The 18614-nt window shown below is 40.2% G+C and overlaps 1 protein-coding gene across 1 annotated transcript in view; it reads left to right on the top strand.

Annotated features, from left to right (window-relative positions):
* Positions 1–2212: 2212 nt before the first annotated feature.
* RNF10 (ring finger protein 10) overlaps positions 2213–18614 on the top strand; it is a 28589-nt gene continuing 12187 nt past the window's right edge. Inside the window, exons 1-4 of the mRNA XM_016127166.2 lie at positions 2213–2829; positions 12246–12442; positions 16981–17180; positions 18084–18174. Coding sequence (XP_015982652.2) covers positions 2673–2829; positions 12246–12442; positions 16981–17180; positions 18084–18174 — 645 coding nt within the window. The 5' untranslated portion in view covers positions 2213–2672. The remainder of the gene's footprint in view (positions 2830–12245; positions 12443–16980; positions 17181–18083; positions 18175–18614) is intronic.

An 18614-nucleotide genomic window follows, 5' to 3' on the forward strand; every position in this document is an offset into this window, starting at 1 on the left:
ACTGAAGTACAGTGTGGTAAAAGGCAATTCTCGCTAACTTTGGTGCACATTAGAATTAACTGATTTAATTTTTTAAATATAGATTCCTGGGCCCGAAATACTAGACAATTTGAATTAGTAAATCTGGTTTGGGTACTGGGAATCTTTGTTTGACCAAACTTTTCTGGTAATTCTGATGCAAAGAATTTGCAGACCATTCTAGACCATTCTTGAGAAACATCGACTAGACTAAAAAACTAGACAGGAAAGACTGTTCTTTGGTCTTTCTATTTTATGAACCTAGGAGTACATAAACGGAAAAGAAAGATTTGGTTTATCTCTCTATCTATCTATTATCTATCTATCTATCGATCGATCTATCTATCTATCTATCTATCTATCTATGGTAATGTAGACCATATTGCACAGAAGAGGATGGAAGTGTGAGTTTTGCTTGGATTTCTGTTTCTGCTTCGATTCCCTATTTAAATGTATATTTGCTGTAAATATTTTACAAGGAGAAAGCGTCAAGAACTGTAAGAAACTACTTTGAAAATGAAAATCTTTCTGGTTTAATATAGTCTGACAGATGGTCACCTGCCTTCTGCTTTTTTTGAAAGGACGGCACTAGGATTTCTCCTTCCCTCTCTTTTATTTTTAAGAGTGATGGAAAGAATGAGTCATCCATGTCATCAGAGTTCTTACATCTTTGTTAAAGGAAATAAAAGTTAATAAAAGAATCTTAACATATCTTCCAATTCTAGTCATACATAAGCATGGATCTCAGGCTTTGGGGTTGTTCTTTTTAGAGATCTAATTAAGTTTCCAGATCAACATTATATAGCTTTTTTCTCATTTTGATATAATCTGTAGGGGAAAAAATTGGAAAAGGTGAAGCAAGACAAGGACTGGTGGAGGGCATTTTAAGAAAATTTAAAAACATGAGATTAGTACTCAATATCCTTTATCCCATTTAGAACCATTAATTTCAAGAAATCAATTGACATATACTTATTATTTTGTATAACATGATAATTAATAGGAGCCAATTCACAAATGAGCTGGACTTGCATTTTCTGGAAAGATTTTAGTTGAGGAACAAGAATAAGATTATAATAGCTTTCCACCTACTACCAACTATAATTTCATTGGCTGTTATCTTCAGCGCCCTTAGCTGGGTCTTGAGGTCCAAGTTCATCTCCAGATCAAGGAGAGCCTGGGATATGCCAGACTCATACCTGTCTGGTTTCTCACCACTGGGCTTCATGATCTTTGGGCTTGAACTGAGTGTGGCCTTTTCCTTGGTGAGTGCTGGCCTAGCCACTGCAGTTTCTTATTTGCTTACCTAAAGAAACTAGGTGTATATTAAAAGCCTCAGTCTTAATATATTTTGGCATTCCTTGTGCTCAGCACAGTGCTTGGGTTATAATAGGTTTTGAACTAGCTAAGGCTAGTCTGAGAAAAATTACTTGTTCATTTTTTTAAAAGTGTGTGCATGCAATCCTTTGACTCTCAAAATGCTATGGTTGGAGGGCATCATTTATAATTTTCCAAAGTACAGATGAATATAATGTGATACATCAAAAATACATATATGATTTTCTAAGTCTTAGTTTCCACAGGTCGTTTAGAACATCATTTATTAGCTATGTGACTGTGGGTAAATGACCTAACCTTTTTAAGCCTGTTTCCTTGTCTTTATATGAGTTATTGTGAGGATTAAGTGTGACAATCCATACAAAGTATACAACGTAGTGCCTATTAACGTTAAGCACTGAATAATTATTATTAATGAAATGAATTATTAACAATGGCTTACATTAATAAATGGCTTATTAACAATGAAATGAAGTATTGTATGAGGAAGTGCTGCAAAGTATATTAGATGTAAGGTTTTGCCATTATTGTCATCATTATTGTTATTAGGAGATACAATAAAAGCCATAAATAAGTTGATATTAATACTAGTGGAAGAACTATAAATTAAACAACGAGTCAATAAAGGAATTCCACAGGTATTCCAATGTTGGATGGGTTATTCGTGTATATTATTATACAGTACACTTTCAGCGTACTAAGACTAAAACCTGGACTACAAGTCCCATCATTCTGTACGCCCTCTCAAACACTGAAAAAAAAAAAAAATCTCTGGACCTGGACGAGAGCCGAAACCACACTTCCCAGAGTGCCTCACTTCCACAGCTCCACTATATATAGTCCATCCGGGTTCTTCGAGATGCTGTTTGGCGACTCGTCGCCATTCCCGGAGCAGCTCGGCCTCGGCCCAGAGGCGAGTGTCGGTCCCTGTGTCGGAGACCCCGGTCCCCGACACCAAGACAGCCAGCCCTCTCTCCTGCCCCGCGGCGGGAGAGCGTGTCCGGCCGGCCGGCGGGGCTCGCGCACCCTCTCTCGCCTCCCCTTTCCCCGCAGCCTCCGCCCCGCCAGGCCCGGCCCGGACCTCCGAGCCCCGGCCTCCTCCTTCTCTTCGGTCACCGCCGCCACCGGGCTCGACAGCCCCACCCGCCGCTTCTCCTTCCAGTTTGAGAAGCCAAGTAAGGAAGCAGGGAAAAATGTCGCCATGAAGGCCGAGAACCGCTGCCGCCGCCGACCCCCGCCGGCCCCGAACGCCATGAGCCTGGGTCCCTGCCGCGCCCGCTCCGCTCCGACCGCCGCCGCCGCCGAGGCCCCCGTTGATGCCGCAGAGCTCCCCCAACGCCGCCGCCTCCGCCTCCGACATGGACAAGAACAGCGGCTCCAGCAGCTCCTCCGCCTCTTCGGGCAGCAGCAAAGGGCAACAGCCGCCCCGCTCCGCGTCAGCGGGGCCGGCCGGCGAGTCTAAACCCAAGAGCGGTAAGGGCGGGCTCCCCTTGCGGTGGGCGGGGGGCGACTGCCGCTGAGGCTGGGGCGGATCCTCGCCCTAGTGTCTGCTGGGTCACACCAGCGACGGAGCTCCGTTTTCTCCTGTGGTTCCAACTACCTTTCTTCCATTTTCCATGGTCCCATTACTTAAAATTTAATGAGCCCTGTACTAGGTAAATCCTTGCATTAATACTCGAAACAGTTGGTGAAGAAGTAGGTGCTATTCTTATCCCCATTTTGCGCGTGAGAAAACAGGTTCAGAAAAAGGTCAGGTGGCCTAGCTACTATGTGCCTCACAGCAGGCCTTAAGACCTGGTTTGTCTGATTCATCAGTCTTCGCTCCGAAAACCACTAAGTCGTTCTGCCCTTTAATGTTTAATTATCATTGAATAGTATTCAAATTTAAACTGGAGGCTGGGGCCCAAGGACTTTTCAAACTCAAATCTCATATTTAATAACCTGGCCCCAGAGCCATCTCTCTGTTGAAGAGGACTGACTCGTCTTTGGACGGCTTTGTTCAGCATGGAGTAGTGTTTAAGAGCACAGGCTCTGGATTCAGTCTTTTTAGATTTGCCAGACCTTGAGCAGGTGTTTGAATTTCCTTACCTGTAAAGGTGGAGATAATGAGAATTAAATAAACTGATTTAGCAAACAAGTGAACCTGAGGGCTTAGAATACCTGACACCTGTTATGCACTAAATACATGTCATGCCTATTTCCTGATGTTAAGTTCCAATAGTGTTTTTTCACAAGAAAGATTTTGTTACTTAATTTAATATTGAGTCAAGCCTCTCAATATTGAATTGTGACCATCATGATTATAACAGTTACCATTCATCGAGGGCTACTTATGAATTCTTAAGTCACTAACCTGGCCAGCAAGGTGGTATTGTTCATCTAAAGAAGGAAAAAGTTGAGAGGCCAGGAGTTTAGGAGTTGGCAGAGTCTGGAGTTGTAATCTCTGCTCTTTTGTATTGTGATTATATTAGCAGTGGTAGGAAGATGTTTTCAGTGGGAGTGTGGAAGTGTGTCAGAGAGGGGAACATTTGGAGTCCCCAAATGTGGAGGTCCAGTTGTTTAAAACTTTTTAAGATTAAAAAACTGTAAGGCTGACTTAGAAACAAATGAAAGTAAACAACTGTAAGGCTGACTTGAGTTCAGAGTTTGCTGGATACAGCAAAACTTGTTAACTTGGTGTGCCAAGTAAACAAGGGCTACTAGAGATTGCTTATGGAACTCAGGTGTCTCAATAATAAATATATGCTTTAAATATCTAGGCAGGGATTAGTGTGGACTCTCAGGCTATGTCAGGCAGTGTTATGTAGACTAATTTTGGGGTTTTGCACGTTGGGTTCATTCTGATTAAAGTGATTTCTGTTTTTTTTTAACAGTTAAATACTGTAAAGTGCTCCTAAAACACTTCCCTTTTTAATTGAAAACTTCTGAGGGAGAAAGTAAAAACTCATGTAAAAGACTTTTCCTAGGTTCTATGAAATACACAGAAGCACCCTCTGGTATTGTTAGTTTTTGTTTAATGTATTTGTTAAAAAGTTTGACCATGTTTGCCATTGCTGGTGCCTACTTTTCTGACTACTGCTATGTATTTTCCCTTAGCAAGAAGGAAGGTTTGTAGTGAAGTACAGAGTTCTTCATCCTCAATCCATTGCATTGAGGAACAAATTCAAAGGTCGTGTAGGAAGAAATTAAAAATTGAAACACTGGATATTGGCTAATTTTTAAGGTTGAAATGAAAGGTTGCATATGCTGCCTTCGGAACATTACAGACCAGTGCTGTCACAGCAAGTACCATTCAGGACCTCTTAAAAAGTAACTTCTAGATGGTTGCTCTAACAAAAGGGTACACTCAAATTCAGCATGATTTCGTAAAAAGATGTCTGTAATTTCAAAAGCTGGCTGACCACTTGGTGTACTTGATTCTGCTGGAAATTGTTGAAAGGACCTCTTGAGTTTCAGAGTACTGAGTGGAAGGAAGAACAGGAAGGGTAAGGTGAAAAGACATAACTTGCCCTTCTTTTGTCAAAGTAACAAGAGTTTTTCAGTTTCTAAATATCTGATGCCTTTTTCTCTCTCCTTTCCCTCCCTCCTGTGAGGAAAGAACCTCTGGTTTCTATTCTCTCAATCATATATGTCAAATAGTTACTTGTTTCCTAGCTACATGATTAATATACTTGAATATTTCTTGCGTCTGGCTTAAGTTTGTCCTTTATGCACACAGGATATAGGTAAATTTGGCTACTGAGATTTATTTGATCTTTCCGGTCAGAGTAGCATAGCACAGTTTTTTTGCCTTGGTCAGTTGCTTCAAACATGCATGTAACTTTCCTTTTCTTGGATATATTCCCACGGCTTTGTTTTGAAAGGGTTAAGGTGTACTTCTAAGAGTGTTAAACAGTGACTGTCCCACGAATAAAGTCCAGAGGAGAGAGGTGAGTTAGGGTTTGGGGAAAGTCTTTTAGAAAGAGCAAAGGAAGTAAAAAAAAAAAGGCAAGAGAACGGCTAGGCAGTTTATGGGCAAAAAGTGGACCCTGGCCCAGAACTGGGCTCTTGCCGTATCTCCCTGTGCGGAGAATGGTACTTCCATGGAGGTTAAGAGGTCAGGTATTATGAAGCAGTTATTTTGAGTTTGGTGACAGATATGTCTTGACACTCTTCCTCTTGTTCTGGTACCAGAAGCCAGATTACTAGTGGTAATCTGCCTTGAAGAATGCCTCTGGAAAAAAAGAAAAGAAAAAAAGAATGCCTCTGAGCTGTAAGTGGATCGACTTGGAGGTTCGATGGCTTTGAAAGTTGAGGTGACTTGAAGCCTTCAATAAAAACCACTTGAAGTTAGAAGAACTCTGGGCCTATTGGCTGGAGTCTTTGGTATATATAGCTTTGTTGGAAGTCTAGTGGGTGCTCTTGACCAGAATGAATTAGATTTATTAATAATAGACTTTCAAAAAATAGCAACAACTGTGCACCAAGCTGTGCACAGTGGGGTAGGCTTTTACAGAAATTTCTCTTAATTCTCATGACCGTGTAAGGAGAGAGGATAGAGGACTAGACTTGTTTTACAGACGAGAAAACCAAGGCTTTAGAGGGAATAGGGTCATTTATAAGTGAATTCTTAACTACTAGGCAATATTTATAAGTACATTTTGTATAAATTAGGTAACTCACTGGCGGTAACATCATTTCTGATACCACCTCTCTCTTCCTTTTATTCAGAATTACTAATTTCACCTGGATTCAATTTGTTGTCAGTTGATTCTGTAGTAATGCCATATATTACCCTTCTGGAGGTGTTTGTCAACCACTCTGGACGATGGGTAAGCAACTTGCTTGTGATTCAGCATGAATCAGCAGCAGAAACTTCTTGGCTGATGTTCTGACCTCTAGGCTGTGCCACCTGTCAGCACTAGAGCTACAATGTTAATGCCAGATTGTTTAGCTGAAAAATTTATGGCCTTTAATTTGGTAATGGAGACAAGAGACTGGGATATGCTTGCTTACTGTTATATCGTAGAGACCTTTCTGCTAGGGAAATGTGAAATAACAGACACTCTGGATTCAGTTTTCAGGTGTTGTTGATCCTGGGATCCTGAGTTCTGGATTTGAGTTATTTAATGGTCTTGTCTTTTTTTGGAATATGTCTTGAGAGTAGTTCTTGGCAGTTAGTTGTTCTGAGCTCTGGCTGTGCATTAGAGTCTCCTGAGGACCTTTTTTTAAAAAATAGGGATGTGTGAGGCCCTTCCCTAGTGATTCTTTAGGTCTAGGATAGGCCCTTGGGCCTTGACATCCATAGTGTGCATCCAGGATTGAAAACTACCACTTTGAAATTTAAAATTTTCAACAGAGAATGTTTCTCTCAGGAACTTACCTTGACTTTTTAATCTACTTTCCAAAGTCTAAAGCAGATTATCTCCTTGCTATCTCTTATCAAAGAAAGGAGGACAAATTCTTCCCCTAACTTACTTACATGTATATCCTGGCAAGTTGTCTATAAAATGTTTCAAAAACAATACTCTAAATTTTATCCCTGGGTTCCCAGGCCTGACCATACCTTCAGTCTTTAGCTGCTTGTTGCCTGAGTCTAGAGATAAGAGCCAATCTCTCACTCTAGATGTCTGACTTCATACTTTTAGGTAAGTGGAAAACAAGATGAAGGAGTCGATTTTCAAAACTGAAATCATAAATCCATATATGGTCAGTTGTTGTAATTTGTTTTAGAAATAGCAGTTCTCTTGTCTATCAAGTTGTTTTGTAAGCATTATGAAACTGTTTCCTTGCCAGTGTGGTAATAAGTGGCTACATGAAAACAACCCTTCTACTGAGTGCCAGTTTACCTTCTTGAGCTCTAGAAGTGCGGAATCTGGCTTAACTTGAATCTATGCAAATTGCTTGTCTTGAAAGCAACGGAGTCAGTGCAGGATCATCTGAAACAGTCTTGGGTCATGAGGTTAGGGGAAAACATGGTTTCCTGTGTTTGCCTGTCCTCTTCAGAAGACCTCATTTATCCTCATGGTAAAGTTAGCTGGGGTTCTGTATTCCTCTGAATTTTCTATTTATTTGAAATTTTATAAATGAATTCCATGGGTTGAGAGCAAGGCAAAATTTGTATGAGATCTGAAGCTTCATTTTCTAATTGTCACTCTGCCATGTTTGACAGTAACTGTTGCTAACTGAAGTAGTATTCTAACTGCAGATTAAATTCTGGTAACTTTCCCTAACTGGGATTTAAAGGTTACCGGTAGAAGTGCTCCTAGTTTTGGCAGTGTTTCTGTGACCATCTGTTCTGTGTTTATGTTGCTACTGTCACCTATGACTATTAGCTTGTCTCCCAGGTCATCGTTTGGTCAGGTTTGGAGAGGATGGCAAACCATTTATCCCATGTTGACAAATGAAGTGCACGGTGATTGCTGTCAATATGAACTCTGATTTATCAGCTCACATTTCCTTTTCTCTGAAGTAGGCTTAATCTTGAATTTATTTAGTCTACTGTAAAATAAGCTGATCATTCTGTTTGTCTAGAAATAATTTCTTCGAGGTACTTTTAGTTTTAAAAATTACTGAAATAATAAGTATACTGAAATCAGAGTTTTCTGATGAGCCCTGAGTACAGGAATCCCTTAAAAGCTCATCTGGGTGATTCCTATGAACTGGTAAAAGTGGATAACTCTATTTCCCAGAGGTTACAGTCATAGATAGCCTACTCTGATGCGTTTTCTGTTTATGTATTTTTAACATAAATAGGATTAAGCTATATATTTTGGGGGAAAATCTTGGTAGTTTCTGGGGCTCATGGAATCCTCTCAACTTTGTAAACCACCACTCGCTTGAAGTTTGAGGGTAAGCCTAATGGATTTCTTCATTAAAAGTCCCCAAACTTCCATCCTAAGTTTTTGCTTTTAAAGCCATTAAATTAGTATGCAGACTTGATTTGGTCAGATTTCCATGTTGGAATAAAATAACATGGAGTGAGCAAAGGGACAAGAATGGTAAATTAGTCTTTTTTTTTTGTGCAGAGACTAATTTGGGCACCTCTTTCACCTTTAGTTATTTAGCTGTGTGTGGTTCTCAGGTTTTATTTTGCCCCCTCTGCTTTTTTTTTTTTTAAAGCTGGTAAACCTCAGCACATACTAATTATGTCTGGTCAGGGTTCTTTGTTCAGTTTGGGACAAAATAAACTATGCAGTTCAGCTCCCCAGCAGGGAAAAAATGGGGCAAAGAATACAAACAAGCTCTTTACAAAACAAATCATCAACAGGCTGAAAAGTGCTTGTTCTTAGTCATCAGATAAATTCAAATTTAAATTATTTTGACCTTTTAATTTAACAAAGTTTATTCGACTCAGTATTCTCAAGAATGTAGTGAATTAGACTCTAATTGGTATTACGGTTCTAGAAAGCAACTTGAGGATGTATAAAAGGCTTTAATGATTATACTTGATCTGCTAATTCTACTTGGAAAATTTGACATAATCTTAGAGGCCACTGTATAAAGAGTCTTCCAATACTGTTATATTAAACAAGCAAAAAAAAAAAAATTGGAAGCCACCTAAATGTACAGTGATATGGGATTGGTTATATTCTGTAAGCGTATGGTAGGCAACAACTCAGCCTTTAGTGTGTGCTTTTGAAGACTACGGATGCATGAAAATGCTCATGGAGTAATAAATAGGTAGAAGACAGTATATCTTGTATGCCTGTCATTTCGTGGAACATATGTGGCACATGGCTAAAATGGAGAGTAAAAGGAAATTAAATACCGTTTATAGGTTGGTATTTTCTGAGTACTGGCAAATGTAAATTATACAGGGTTTCAGAATCAAACACATATTTTTTTTCCTTCTGGGTTTATTGAAATATAACAGACAATTGCTTGTATTTACATTGTACAATTCAATGAGGTTTTTTTTTGTTATCGTTGGCATACAGTAATATGTTAGTTTTAGTTATACAGCATAGTGATTAGAAATCTATATAACTCACAAAGTGAGCACCCCACTAAATCTAGTACTCCTTTTCTCCCTTATATATTTATTAGAACATTGTTGATTGTTTTCCTTATGCTACATTTTATATCTCCATATCTATTTTGTAACTCCATTTGTACTTCTTAATCCCTTTACCCTTTTTCTGCCATCTTCCTTCCCATCTAGTAGCCCTCAAAATAGTCTCTGTATCTATGAGTTTATTTCTGTTTTCGTTGTTTATTTCTTTAGATTCTACATATATATTAAATAATGTGATATTTGTCTTTCTCTGACTTATTCATTCAGTGCAATACCCTATAGGTCCATCAAGGTATATCTTTTTCTATCCCTTCTTTTAGTCTGTGTGTGTCTTTTAATCTGAAGTGCGTCTCTTGTATGCAGCATATGTAGAGGTCTTGTTTTCTTATCCATTCAGCTACTCTATCTTTTGGTTGTAGCACTTAATTCTTTTCCATTTAAGGTACTTGTTGATAGGAATGTAGTTATTACCATTCTTTATTCATCTTTTTTGATACATGTTTTTTCTTCTTAAAGAAATCCCTCCAACATTTCCAGTCATACTGGCTTGGTGTTGATAAATTCTTTTAGGTTATTTTTGTCTAGGAAGCTCTTTTTCTGTCCTTTGACTCTAAATGATAGCTTTGCTGGATAAAATATTTTTGGTTGTAGATCCTGGGTTTTCATCATGTTGAATAATTTGTGCCAGGCCCTTCTGTCCCGCATAGATAGTTTCTTTTGAGAAATCAGCTGCCAGTCTTATGAGTGTTCCCTTGCAGGTACCTAAGTGTTTTTCTCTTGCTGCTTTTAAGATTCTCATTGTATTTATAATATGTCTTGGTGTGAGCCTCTTTGGGTTCATCTTTTTTGGAACTCTCTGAACTTCCTAGGGTTGTACATCTACTTCTTTCACCAGGTTAGGGAAGTTTCCATCATTATTTCTTCAAATAGCTCTTCAACTTCTTGTTTTCCTTCAGATACCCCTATGACACATATTTTTACATTTAATTGTGTCCCATAGGCTCCTTAAATTATTATAGTCTTGGCTTCTTTTTTCTTGCTGTTCTGATTGAGTGTCCTTTGCTTCCTCATCCCCTACATCAGTGGTTCGATCCTCTTTTTTATCCACTCTGTTTATTCCCTCTAATGTACTCTTCATCTCAGATAATGTGTTTTTCATTTCTGATTGTTTCCCTTTTAGAATTTCCATTTCCATTTTAATGTTTTTTATCTCTTTGTTAAAGTTCTTACTGAGTTCATCTCTCTCCTTAAGTTCATTGAGGATCTATATAACCCATGTTTTGAACTTTGCATCTGTTAGGTTGCTTGACTCCATTATTCTTGGACCTGTTCTGTTTTCTCATACAGCTTCTGCTTCTTTGTCTTTTTGGCTGTCTATCCATGTCTGTTTCTATGTAGTAAGCAAAGCTCATAAGTCTTCCGGTCTTATTAGCATGGTTTTGTGTAGTAGGTGTCCAGTGGTACACTCTTGAGAGGGGTTCAGCTGTCGGCCAACTTTAGCCCCAGCCTGTGCCCCTCCAGGGCCACCTGTAAAGTTTCAGCAAGCAATCACAGATACCACACCAGAAACCGAGGCCAGCTGTCACCACTGTGAGTCTTGGACTTGGCTCAGCAATGAGCACTGGACTCCCCGAGAATACAACTGGATGTGGCTTGGGTGGGGCTGTGAGTTGGGGGAAGCAGAGTTTCAACGAATCCTCTGGGCAGAATGAATGATGTCTGTTGTTCAGTTCCATGATGTCTCAGCTATGGCTGGGCTGAGTCTGGACCCTGGGAGGAGGGAGGGCACAGCAGAGGAGCAATGGATACCACCAGCACTTCTGCTCTGGAGAGAGCCTTACTTCCGGCCCTTGCTCCCAGCCCTCGCCTCAACTACTCAACCTCCCCTGTAAGTCCCTGGTGCCCCTCCAAGCAGCTGATCTGGCGCTGGTGCTCAGAGCAAGCAGGTCCGTCACTGGAAAGTCTGGTTGTGGACACGGCACATTTAAGAGGCATCTGCAGCTGCTGCCGCCACAGCCTCTGTCTCACTCAGCCACTTGGGGCTGGCAGCCTTGTTTCTTCCCCCCATCCTACCTCCTACGTTGTAGGCTGATTTCTTATTTCTCTTCCTAGTTGTAGGGCTTCCGTTCATCTGGATCTCAGGTGACTTTCCTCGCTGTTTGCTCTGTGTTTCTGTTACAACTTTGATTTGGTCACAGGAGGAATGAACAAAGTCTCTATCATCTATGCCATTTTTTTTCCCCCCTCCTGAACATATGTTCTTATAACTGGAGAATAAAAGCAAGAAATATTTTTTAAAAGGGTATAATTCATGCTGCTTTAATATGCTCTTAGAGTTCAACAATTTTTGTCAATAGCTTCTCAGTTTGACCTCTAGAACATGTGTAAATATTGTTTTGCTTTTATGCCTCTTTAATAGATCTGCTAGGGCCTAGGCCAAGATGTTGCAGTATAGAAGCTAGCTATGTTGTAATTTAAGAGAAAAAATGTCTTCTACCCCGCTTCCAGATAAAATACTTTACCCTAATATAGATAGGCTATTCCTTTTCCTATCACTTTGTCTGAGTGGACTTTACAAGAGCAGTGGTTAAGCTCTGAAAAACAGACATTGTGAACTGAGAATCTGTGTGGTTGGTTTGGTCTGTACAGTATTTGTCCTGAGGGAGGGATCCTTTAGTTTTCATTATTAAAAAACAACAGCAACAAAGAACATCTTACTATGTCATATTTTGCCTAAAGCACTAATGGCTCTGGCCCAAACCCAGAATTCTTTGCAATCATGGAAGGGCCCATTTTACTCTAGTTTAAAACAGTTTTGTTGTGAGGTAGAGAGCATTTGACCGAGTATGTGTATCATTTCTCATAAAATTCTTTTGTGTTTTTTTGCTTTCAGATGGAAAGAACTCAAGTGGATCCAAGCGCTACAATCGCAAACGTGAACCTTCCTACCCCAAAAATGAAAATTTTAGCAACCAGTCCCGTCGCTCCAGTTCACAGAAAAGCAAAACTTTTAACAAGATGCCTCCTCAAAGGGGTGGCGGCAGCAGCAAACTCTTTAGCTCTTCTTTTAATGGTGGAAGACGAGATGAGGTATGAGATTTTAGAACTGTTCTTTTTAGAACATAAGCATGAGGTTTGCTTTTGTTTTGTTTATTAATAGTTTGGGAGGTAAAGGAACAAAAGGTGGAAGAGTGAATAACCAAAGAAGTCTTGAGTAATGGAGGATTAACTAGGTTTGGAACTTTGCCTTCTTTCTTCTCTTGAAGGTTATGAAAATTTCCATGAAGATAACATAATCATGAACTGTGAGAAATGATAGCAAATTTTGGGTACCTTAATTTGTATAGTCCTTTCACTCTTGAATTGTAGGTACCCTTTGGAATATTTAAGTAATAGAATGACAATAAATGACATTTGCCTTGCAAATGTAAAATGCTATATCCTTTGTCACAGGTACTCTGATTTTAGGAGTACCTTAGATAACCTTCTGTATAAGTGCATAAAGATTTACATGAAAGAGATTCACTGCAGCATTGTTTGTAGTTGCAAAATTTGGGAAACAGCCATCAACAAGAGACTGGTTAAATTATCCTGCTGTCTGAATGTTCTATACCGTATAACCATTATAGAAAAGGACAGGTTTAATGGATGCACTCATGGTAGAATTCTTTGATTCACTAGAAATTTACTGTTTGCCTTCTATGCACCAAATACCATTTAGGAATTTGGGATATAATATCAAGCGGAACATTGCCTTTTAGGAGCTTATATTCTAGCTCGGGGAGAGAACAAATAAACCATTATGTGATAAATCTGATAGTAAGTGCTTATTGAATTAAAAAAAGAGAGAGGTAAAGAGGTAGAGAATGACAAAGAGTACAGTTTTATTTATTTTATTTATTATTATTTATGCCTACAGCACCTGGTCTTCCTAGGTGGTTTCCCATCCAGGTACTAACCAGGAAGAGTATAGTTTTAGAAGGTGGCTGAGGGAAACTTTGAGGAGGTGAATTTCATTTAGAGTCCTGAACGAAGCAAGGGAGCACAACATACAATTTTGAAGAATACCGTCTTAGAAGGAATAAGTGCAAGGGACTGGAGTTGGTAATGTTTTTGGTGTGTTTGAGATAAAGCAAGGAGCTTCTGTGGGTGGAGGAGAAGTAGGAAATGAAACCAAAGAACAGGAAAGAGGGGTCAAATCATGTGGGGCTTTGAGGACTTTGGCTTTTGTGTGGAGAGATGGGAAGCTATTGGAGGGTTTAAGAGGAGAGAAGCGAGGTAATCTGACTTGGAATTTTAAAGGGGTGAGTGGAATCGGGGAGGCTGGTGAGGAGGTATTAAGATATTCCTGGTGAGAGCAATGGAAACTTGGAAACAGAGTGGTGGTGGTTAGATTTAAGGGAATATTTGAAGGTAGAGCCAACAGGAATTTTTAACATTATTAGATGTGGGGTCTGAGCAGATAAATGAATGACTTAACATTTTTGGCAGGAACCCAGTTCAGGTACCATTTGCTGAAATGGGAAATACTTCAAGAGGAGTACAGGATTTTTTTGTGGGGGGGGGAGGTAAGAGGGATCGAGATAAATAACTTCATTTTGGAAATGTTACATTTGTGTTCAAATGCCTATTAGATAGATCTCTAAATAGAGATAGGCCATTAACGGAGCCTGGAGTTGAGGAGACCCAGGCTAGAGAACTGTCTGCATGCAGTTGGTGTTTGCAGCTATAGAACTAGGTAAGGTCATTAAGGAACTATGTGTTGCAAAAAATGAATGGATACAGGGACTGAGCTTTGAGTCAGAATGATAAGGAACCAGCAGAAAGGGAGGAAGGGAACTGAAAGCCATTTAGAGAAAGTGATTAATTTTGTCCTGTGCTGCTGATTGGCTAAGAGGAGGACTGAATGTTGACCATAACATTTGAAAATGTGTAGGTAATGTAGGTTGTCGGCCTTGAGCTGCTTTGATGGAGTGGTCATGATAAAAACCTGATTGGCATGGATTTTTGAGCGAATAGAAGGAGAAGAGGAGGAAATGGCAGGTACCTAGACAGTACTTTCTAGTGGCTTTGCTCTAAAGGGGAGCAGAGGGGTGATGCAGTAGCTTGAGGGGAATACGACTTTGAGAGAGATTTTAAGGTGAGAGAAATTACAGCCCGTCTCTGCTAATGGGATTTTTCTGGTGAGAGGGAAAATGTGATGCAGAGGAAAGGGAGAGAATTGCTGGAACAGTGTCCTTGAGTTCCTGAGTTGGCGTAAATAGGAGCTTCACCAGTTCATCCACAATAACAAGAGAAAGGCAGAGTTCTTGGTAGGAAGGTGTAGGAGTTCTTTTCTGATTGTTATTGTCTCAGTGAAAAAGATGAGGTGAGCTGAGAGAGGTTTGGAAGCCTAAGGAATGGAGTTGTCTGGGTGGCTACGGGAATTAATGGAGTACACAAGTGTAATAGGATTATAATGTGACTGCCAGGCAGCATAAGGGTCTCCTTTAGTGAGACTGGTCAGTGTGGTGTGGTTGTGTCCTTTAGGTATGTTTGACTGCTCAGGTGCCAGTGCAGAATAGGCAGAGGGTTGTTTTAGTTGGGGGGAAGGTTTTTGCTAGGTGAATACAACTGATTTGAGAAGGGGGTATGGACCATAGTATCTAAGGCAAATAAGGAAAGAAAATTTTGGGGGTTGGATCACTGGCTTGCAGATCCCAGTGGGGGTGAACAGTTGTTGGAATCAGGACCAGAGAGAACAGACTGGGAAAGGAGTCAGTGCTGGTTGGATGTAGAGTGCTCAAAATTAAGATGGTGGGAGCGATGCAGTTAACTATCATGATCTAGCACTGTAGAGCTGTACTGTCCAATAGAATTGAAAGCCACCTATGTAATTTAAAGTTTTCTAGTTGCCACATTGAAAAAGTAAAATGTAATATATTTCACCCAGTATAGCTAAAATGCTGTTTAACAATGTGGTACTGGCAACATTTGAGGTACAAAAGCAGCCATATCTCACTAGTGGTGGCCGCTGTACTGGACAGTGTATGTCTAGACAGTATGCCCATGGGAATGGGTGGCTGGCTGAGTGGGGTGGAGGGCAAGCTGATTAAAGGAGAGGTGGTCAAGGAACTGAGAAGTTAGCATATTGGTAGGATAATCAGGAATTATGATGGGAGTATCGGAGAGAATGACAGTGAACCAGCTAGGATAACAACATGAAGAAGACAGAGGTTGAGAATGTGGGGGATTTTGTTGAGTGAGCACAGGCTCTTATCTAAATTCGGGGCATTGGGAGTGGAAAACTCTGGTTGGGGGTGGAGAGTAGAGCCCTGTGGAAATGAGAGTTTAAGGGATGAGGTATGGGATGATGTGAAAGTCCTGGGCTTCCTGTGTTGAGTTATGTAAACAATGGGGGATATTGTCTCTTAAGATCTATTAAGATAAAAGGAAATTGCCTAACTCTATAGTAAGCCACTGTATTTAATAAAGGTCATGTACTACTATGACTGTATGCGTAGAATGCCTCTAGAATAGAAGGTATCTTTCGTTGCATCTCTTTTTGTACTCTTTAGATTCTTTATCACATAAGTGCAAGTGCTGCTTACTACTCTCTAAATTTGACTAAACAGCAAAAGCCTTAAATTTGCATTTTCTTTGACCCAGTAATTGCTCCTATACATTCAAAAGAAATAGTTAGATGTTTAAATATTTGTGCACAAAGACCTGTCCAAAAGTGTGTTTATTATCACAGCGTTATTTTGTTGCACAGTGGGAAGCTACAAATGATCTATCACACACTAGGATGTTATAGTTTACTGCTGTGATGTAATGACGTATAGCCATTTAAAGTTATTGTGTACAAATATTTAATGACATGGCAAACTGCTATGACATTAAATAGGAAAGTGGGATTAGAAAATGTATTAGCTGACTTATAGCAGGTATCTGTACCACTTCAGTTTGGGAATATTAGAAGGACTGAAAAAGCCTCACTATGATTTCTTCTGTTGTGTGCAGTGTTATTTCTCATGTTGTTTCTTGCCACTTTTCAAACTGTTTCTGAGTCTGCCGATTGGGTTTATTTCTGGACACAGAGCCAGTCTGCCCACATGTTCTAATTCTGTCAGTTTTAATTAACAATGAATAGCAGTGTGTGTCTCAGACTGGAGGTCTCTGGCAGGACCCTGAAGCCTATGGCAGTTAGCAGCTGCCTGCAAGCCTCCTGCAGAGTGTAGTTCCACAGACTTGCTTTTGCCAGAAACAAACCAGAGAACAAATAGCTAACAAGAGTGAAGGTATGGGAGTCTGATGGGACTGGGGAAGGATTAATTCTATAAGTAAATCTTCGTGCTTCATGATAGCCAGAGGAGTTCATTTTGCCCTTTAATGGTTAACTGCTACTAAGCAGGGCCTAGTAAACAGTTTGGGTAATTGTATGTTAACCCCTTTTTTCCCTCTCCACTTCCATCTGGATCTTGGATAGACTTTTTGCATTACCTCTTCCTAGGAAGATTGTGTACTTTAAGCCTATGTTTTAATTAGTTACTATTTTAAGCCACAGAAGGAGTTCGTGCTGTTTTCTGCTCTAAATCAGTAAGTATCATCCTAATCGAAATATTCTGATTCGTTGTCATTCTATCTAGGTAGCAGAGGCTCAACGGGCAGAGTTTAGCCCTGCCCAGTTCTCTGGTCCAAAGAAGATCAACCTGAACCACTTGTTGAATTTCACTTTTGAACCCCGTGGCCAGGCGGGTCACTTTGAAGGCAGTGGACATGGCAGCTGGGGGAAAAGGAACAAGTGGGGGCATAAGCCTTTTAACAAGGAGCTCTTTTTACAGGCCAAGTGAGTATGGCTACTTTCAGGAGGAAAGTAAAATTACATCTCTGGGCAGTTGTGGTGCTGAGAAGAAATTTCTTTTAAGCTACTGTGGGAGGGAGGCAGAAAGGGAGTTGATTTGGGTCTCCCCGCCCCCTTCTTTTGGCAAGGTTGAAAACCCATTTTCCAAGTGAACGTTCTTGGTACTTAAAAGAATATAATGCTAAAATAAATGCTAAAAATAAATAATGCTTTAGTATCATGATGAGGTAGTAAAGGTATTTTCTTTAGAATTGGACCCAAATTTGAATCTTGTTTTGACTTTTGATCTTCGGTAATTTACCTAACCATTTTGAGATTCAACTTCTCTAGAGAAGATAAATTACTTAAGGGGGAATTGAATGATAAGTTGGAGTGCTTGGCATATTTTTGCTTAGATACTGATTTCCTTTTTCCTTTTGTGTGGTGTTATGATGTAAGATTTAAGCTTGGATCTAGACTGAAGTAACCATTTATTATGTACTTTATATAAGCTGGTACTCAAATGATTGAGAATAGTCTTTTCTATTGCCTTGAAGACTAGCTATGTTCCAGGGTTTCTGGGGGTGAGGGAGCAAATCTGGCTTCCTGCTGGTCAATGGAGCCACAGTCTGGGCTAATTTTAGTTCAGGGGAGGCCTGTAGGCAGCTTGGCTGGGCTTGGAAGCAAAAGAAACAAGAGTTCATGGGTTTAGATTCCTACCCACTGAGTCTTTGGATTCCCTTCATAGCTGAAGCTCAGATCTGAAGCTGAAGTCCCAGTTCAGTCCTTCACAAACCATGGCTGCTGATGGTCTGCATTTGATTTCTAAGTGAAGAGATGATGAATTTTTGCTGAGGGCTTGTTGGTGGATTCTGACAGTCTGCCTATTCTTTATTTTTCTCTTTCTAGCTGCCAATTTGTGGTGTCTGAAGACCAAGACTACACAGTTCATTTTGCTGATCCTGATACCTTAGTCAATTGGGACTTTGTGGAACAAGTGGTGAGTAGCTCAGCTAAGCTTATAAGCTGTTCGTGGGAGAGAGAACTAAAGAAAGGGTGACACAGCAGCTGTTGGCTGGGTTACTGCTGATACCCTTTTCTGCATGGCCTTACTGTAGACTTTTCCCAAAGGTCAGTCCTGTTTTCTCCTGAAGCTCATTTTGTGCTCTCATAATTGGCACTGACTGCAGGACCTAGAGAGTTGGAGAGCTCTGATCTGAAGGTGTAAAAGCAGTCCTGTCTACTACCTTCTCTGTCCTGGGAAGAAGCAACCAGGACAGAGGGCCTTTGGTTACCCTCCTGACCTAGGGTGGGCTCATTACACAGACATTGCTTTACTGGTAGCCATTTGTAGTACCTGTAATATCAAGTCAGGCCTCAGCATTGTGGCTGGTGAATGAGCCACACAGCTGCACTTTTGTCCAAACTGCTGCTACATTT

This window comes from Rousettus aegyptiacus, unplaced genomic scaffold, assembly GCF_014176215.1.
Source record: "Rousettus aegyptiacus isolate mRouAeg1 unplaced genomic scaffold, mRouAeg1.p scaffold_m13_p_5, whole genome shotgun sequence".
Classification (NCBI taxonomy): domain Eukaryota; kingdom Metazoa; phylum Chordata; class Mammalia; order Chiroptera; family Pteropodidae; genus Rousettus; species Rousettus aegyptiacus.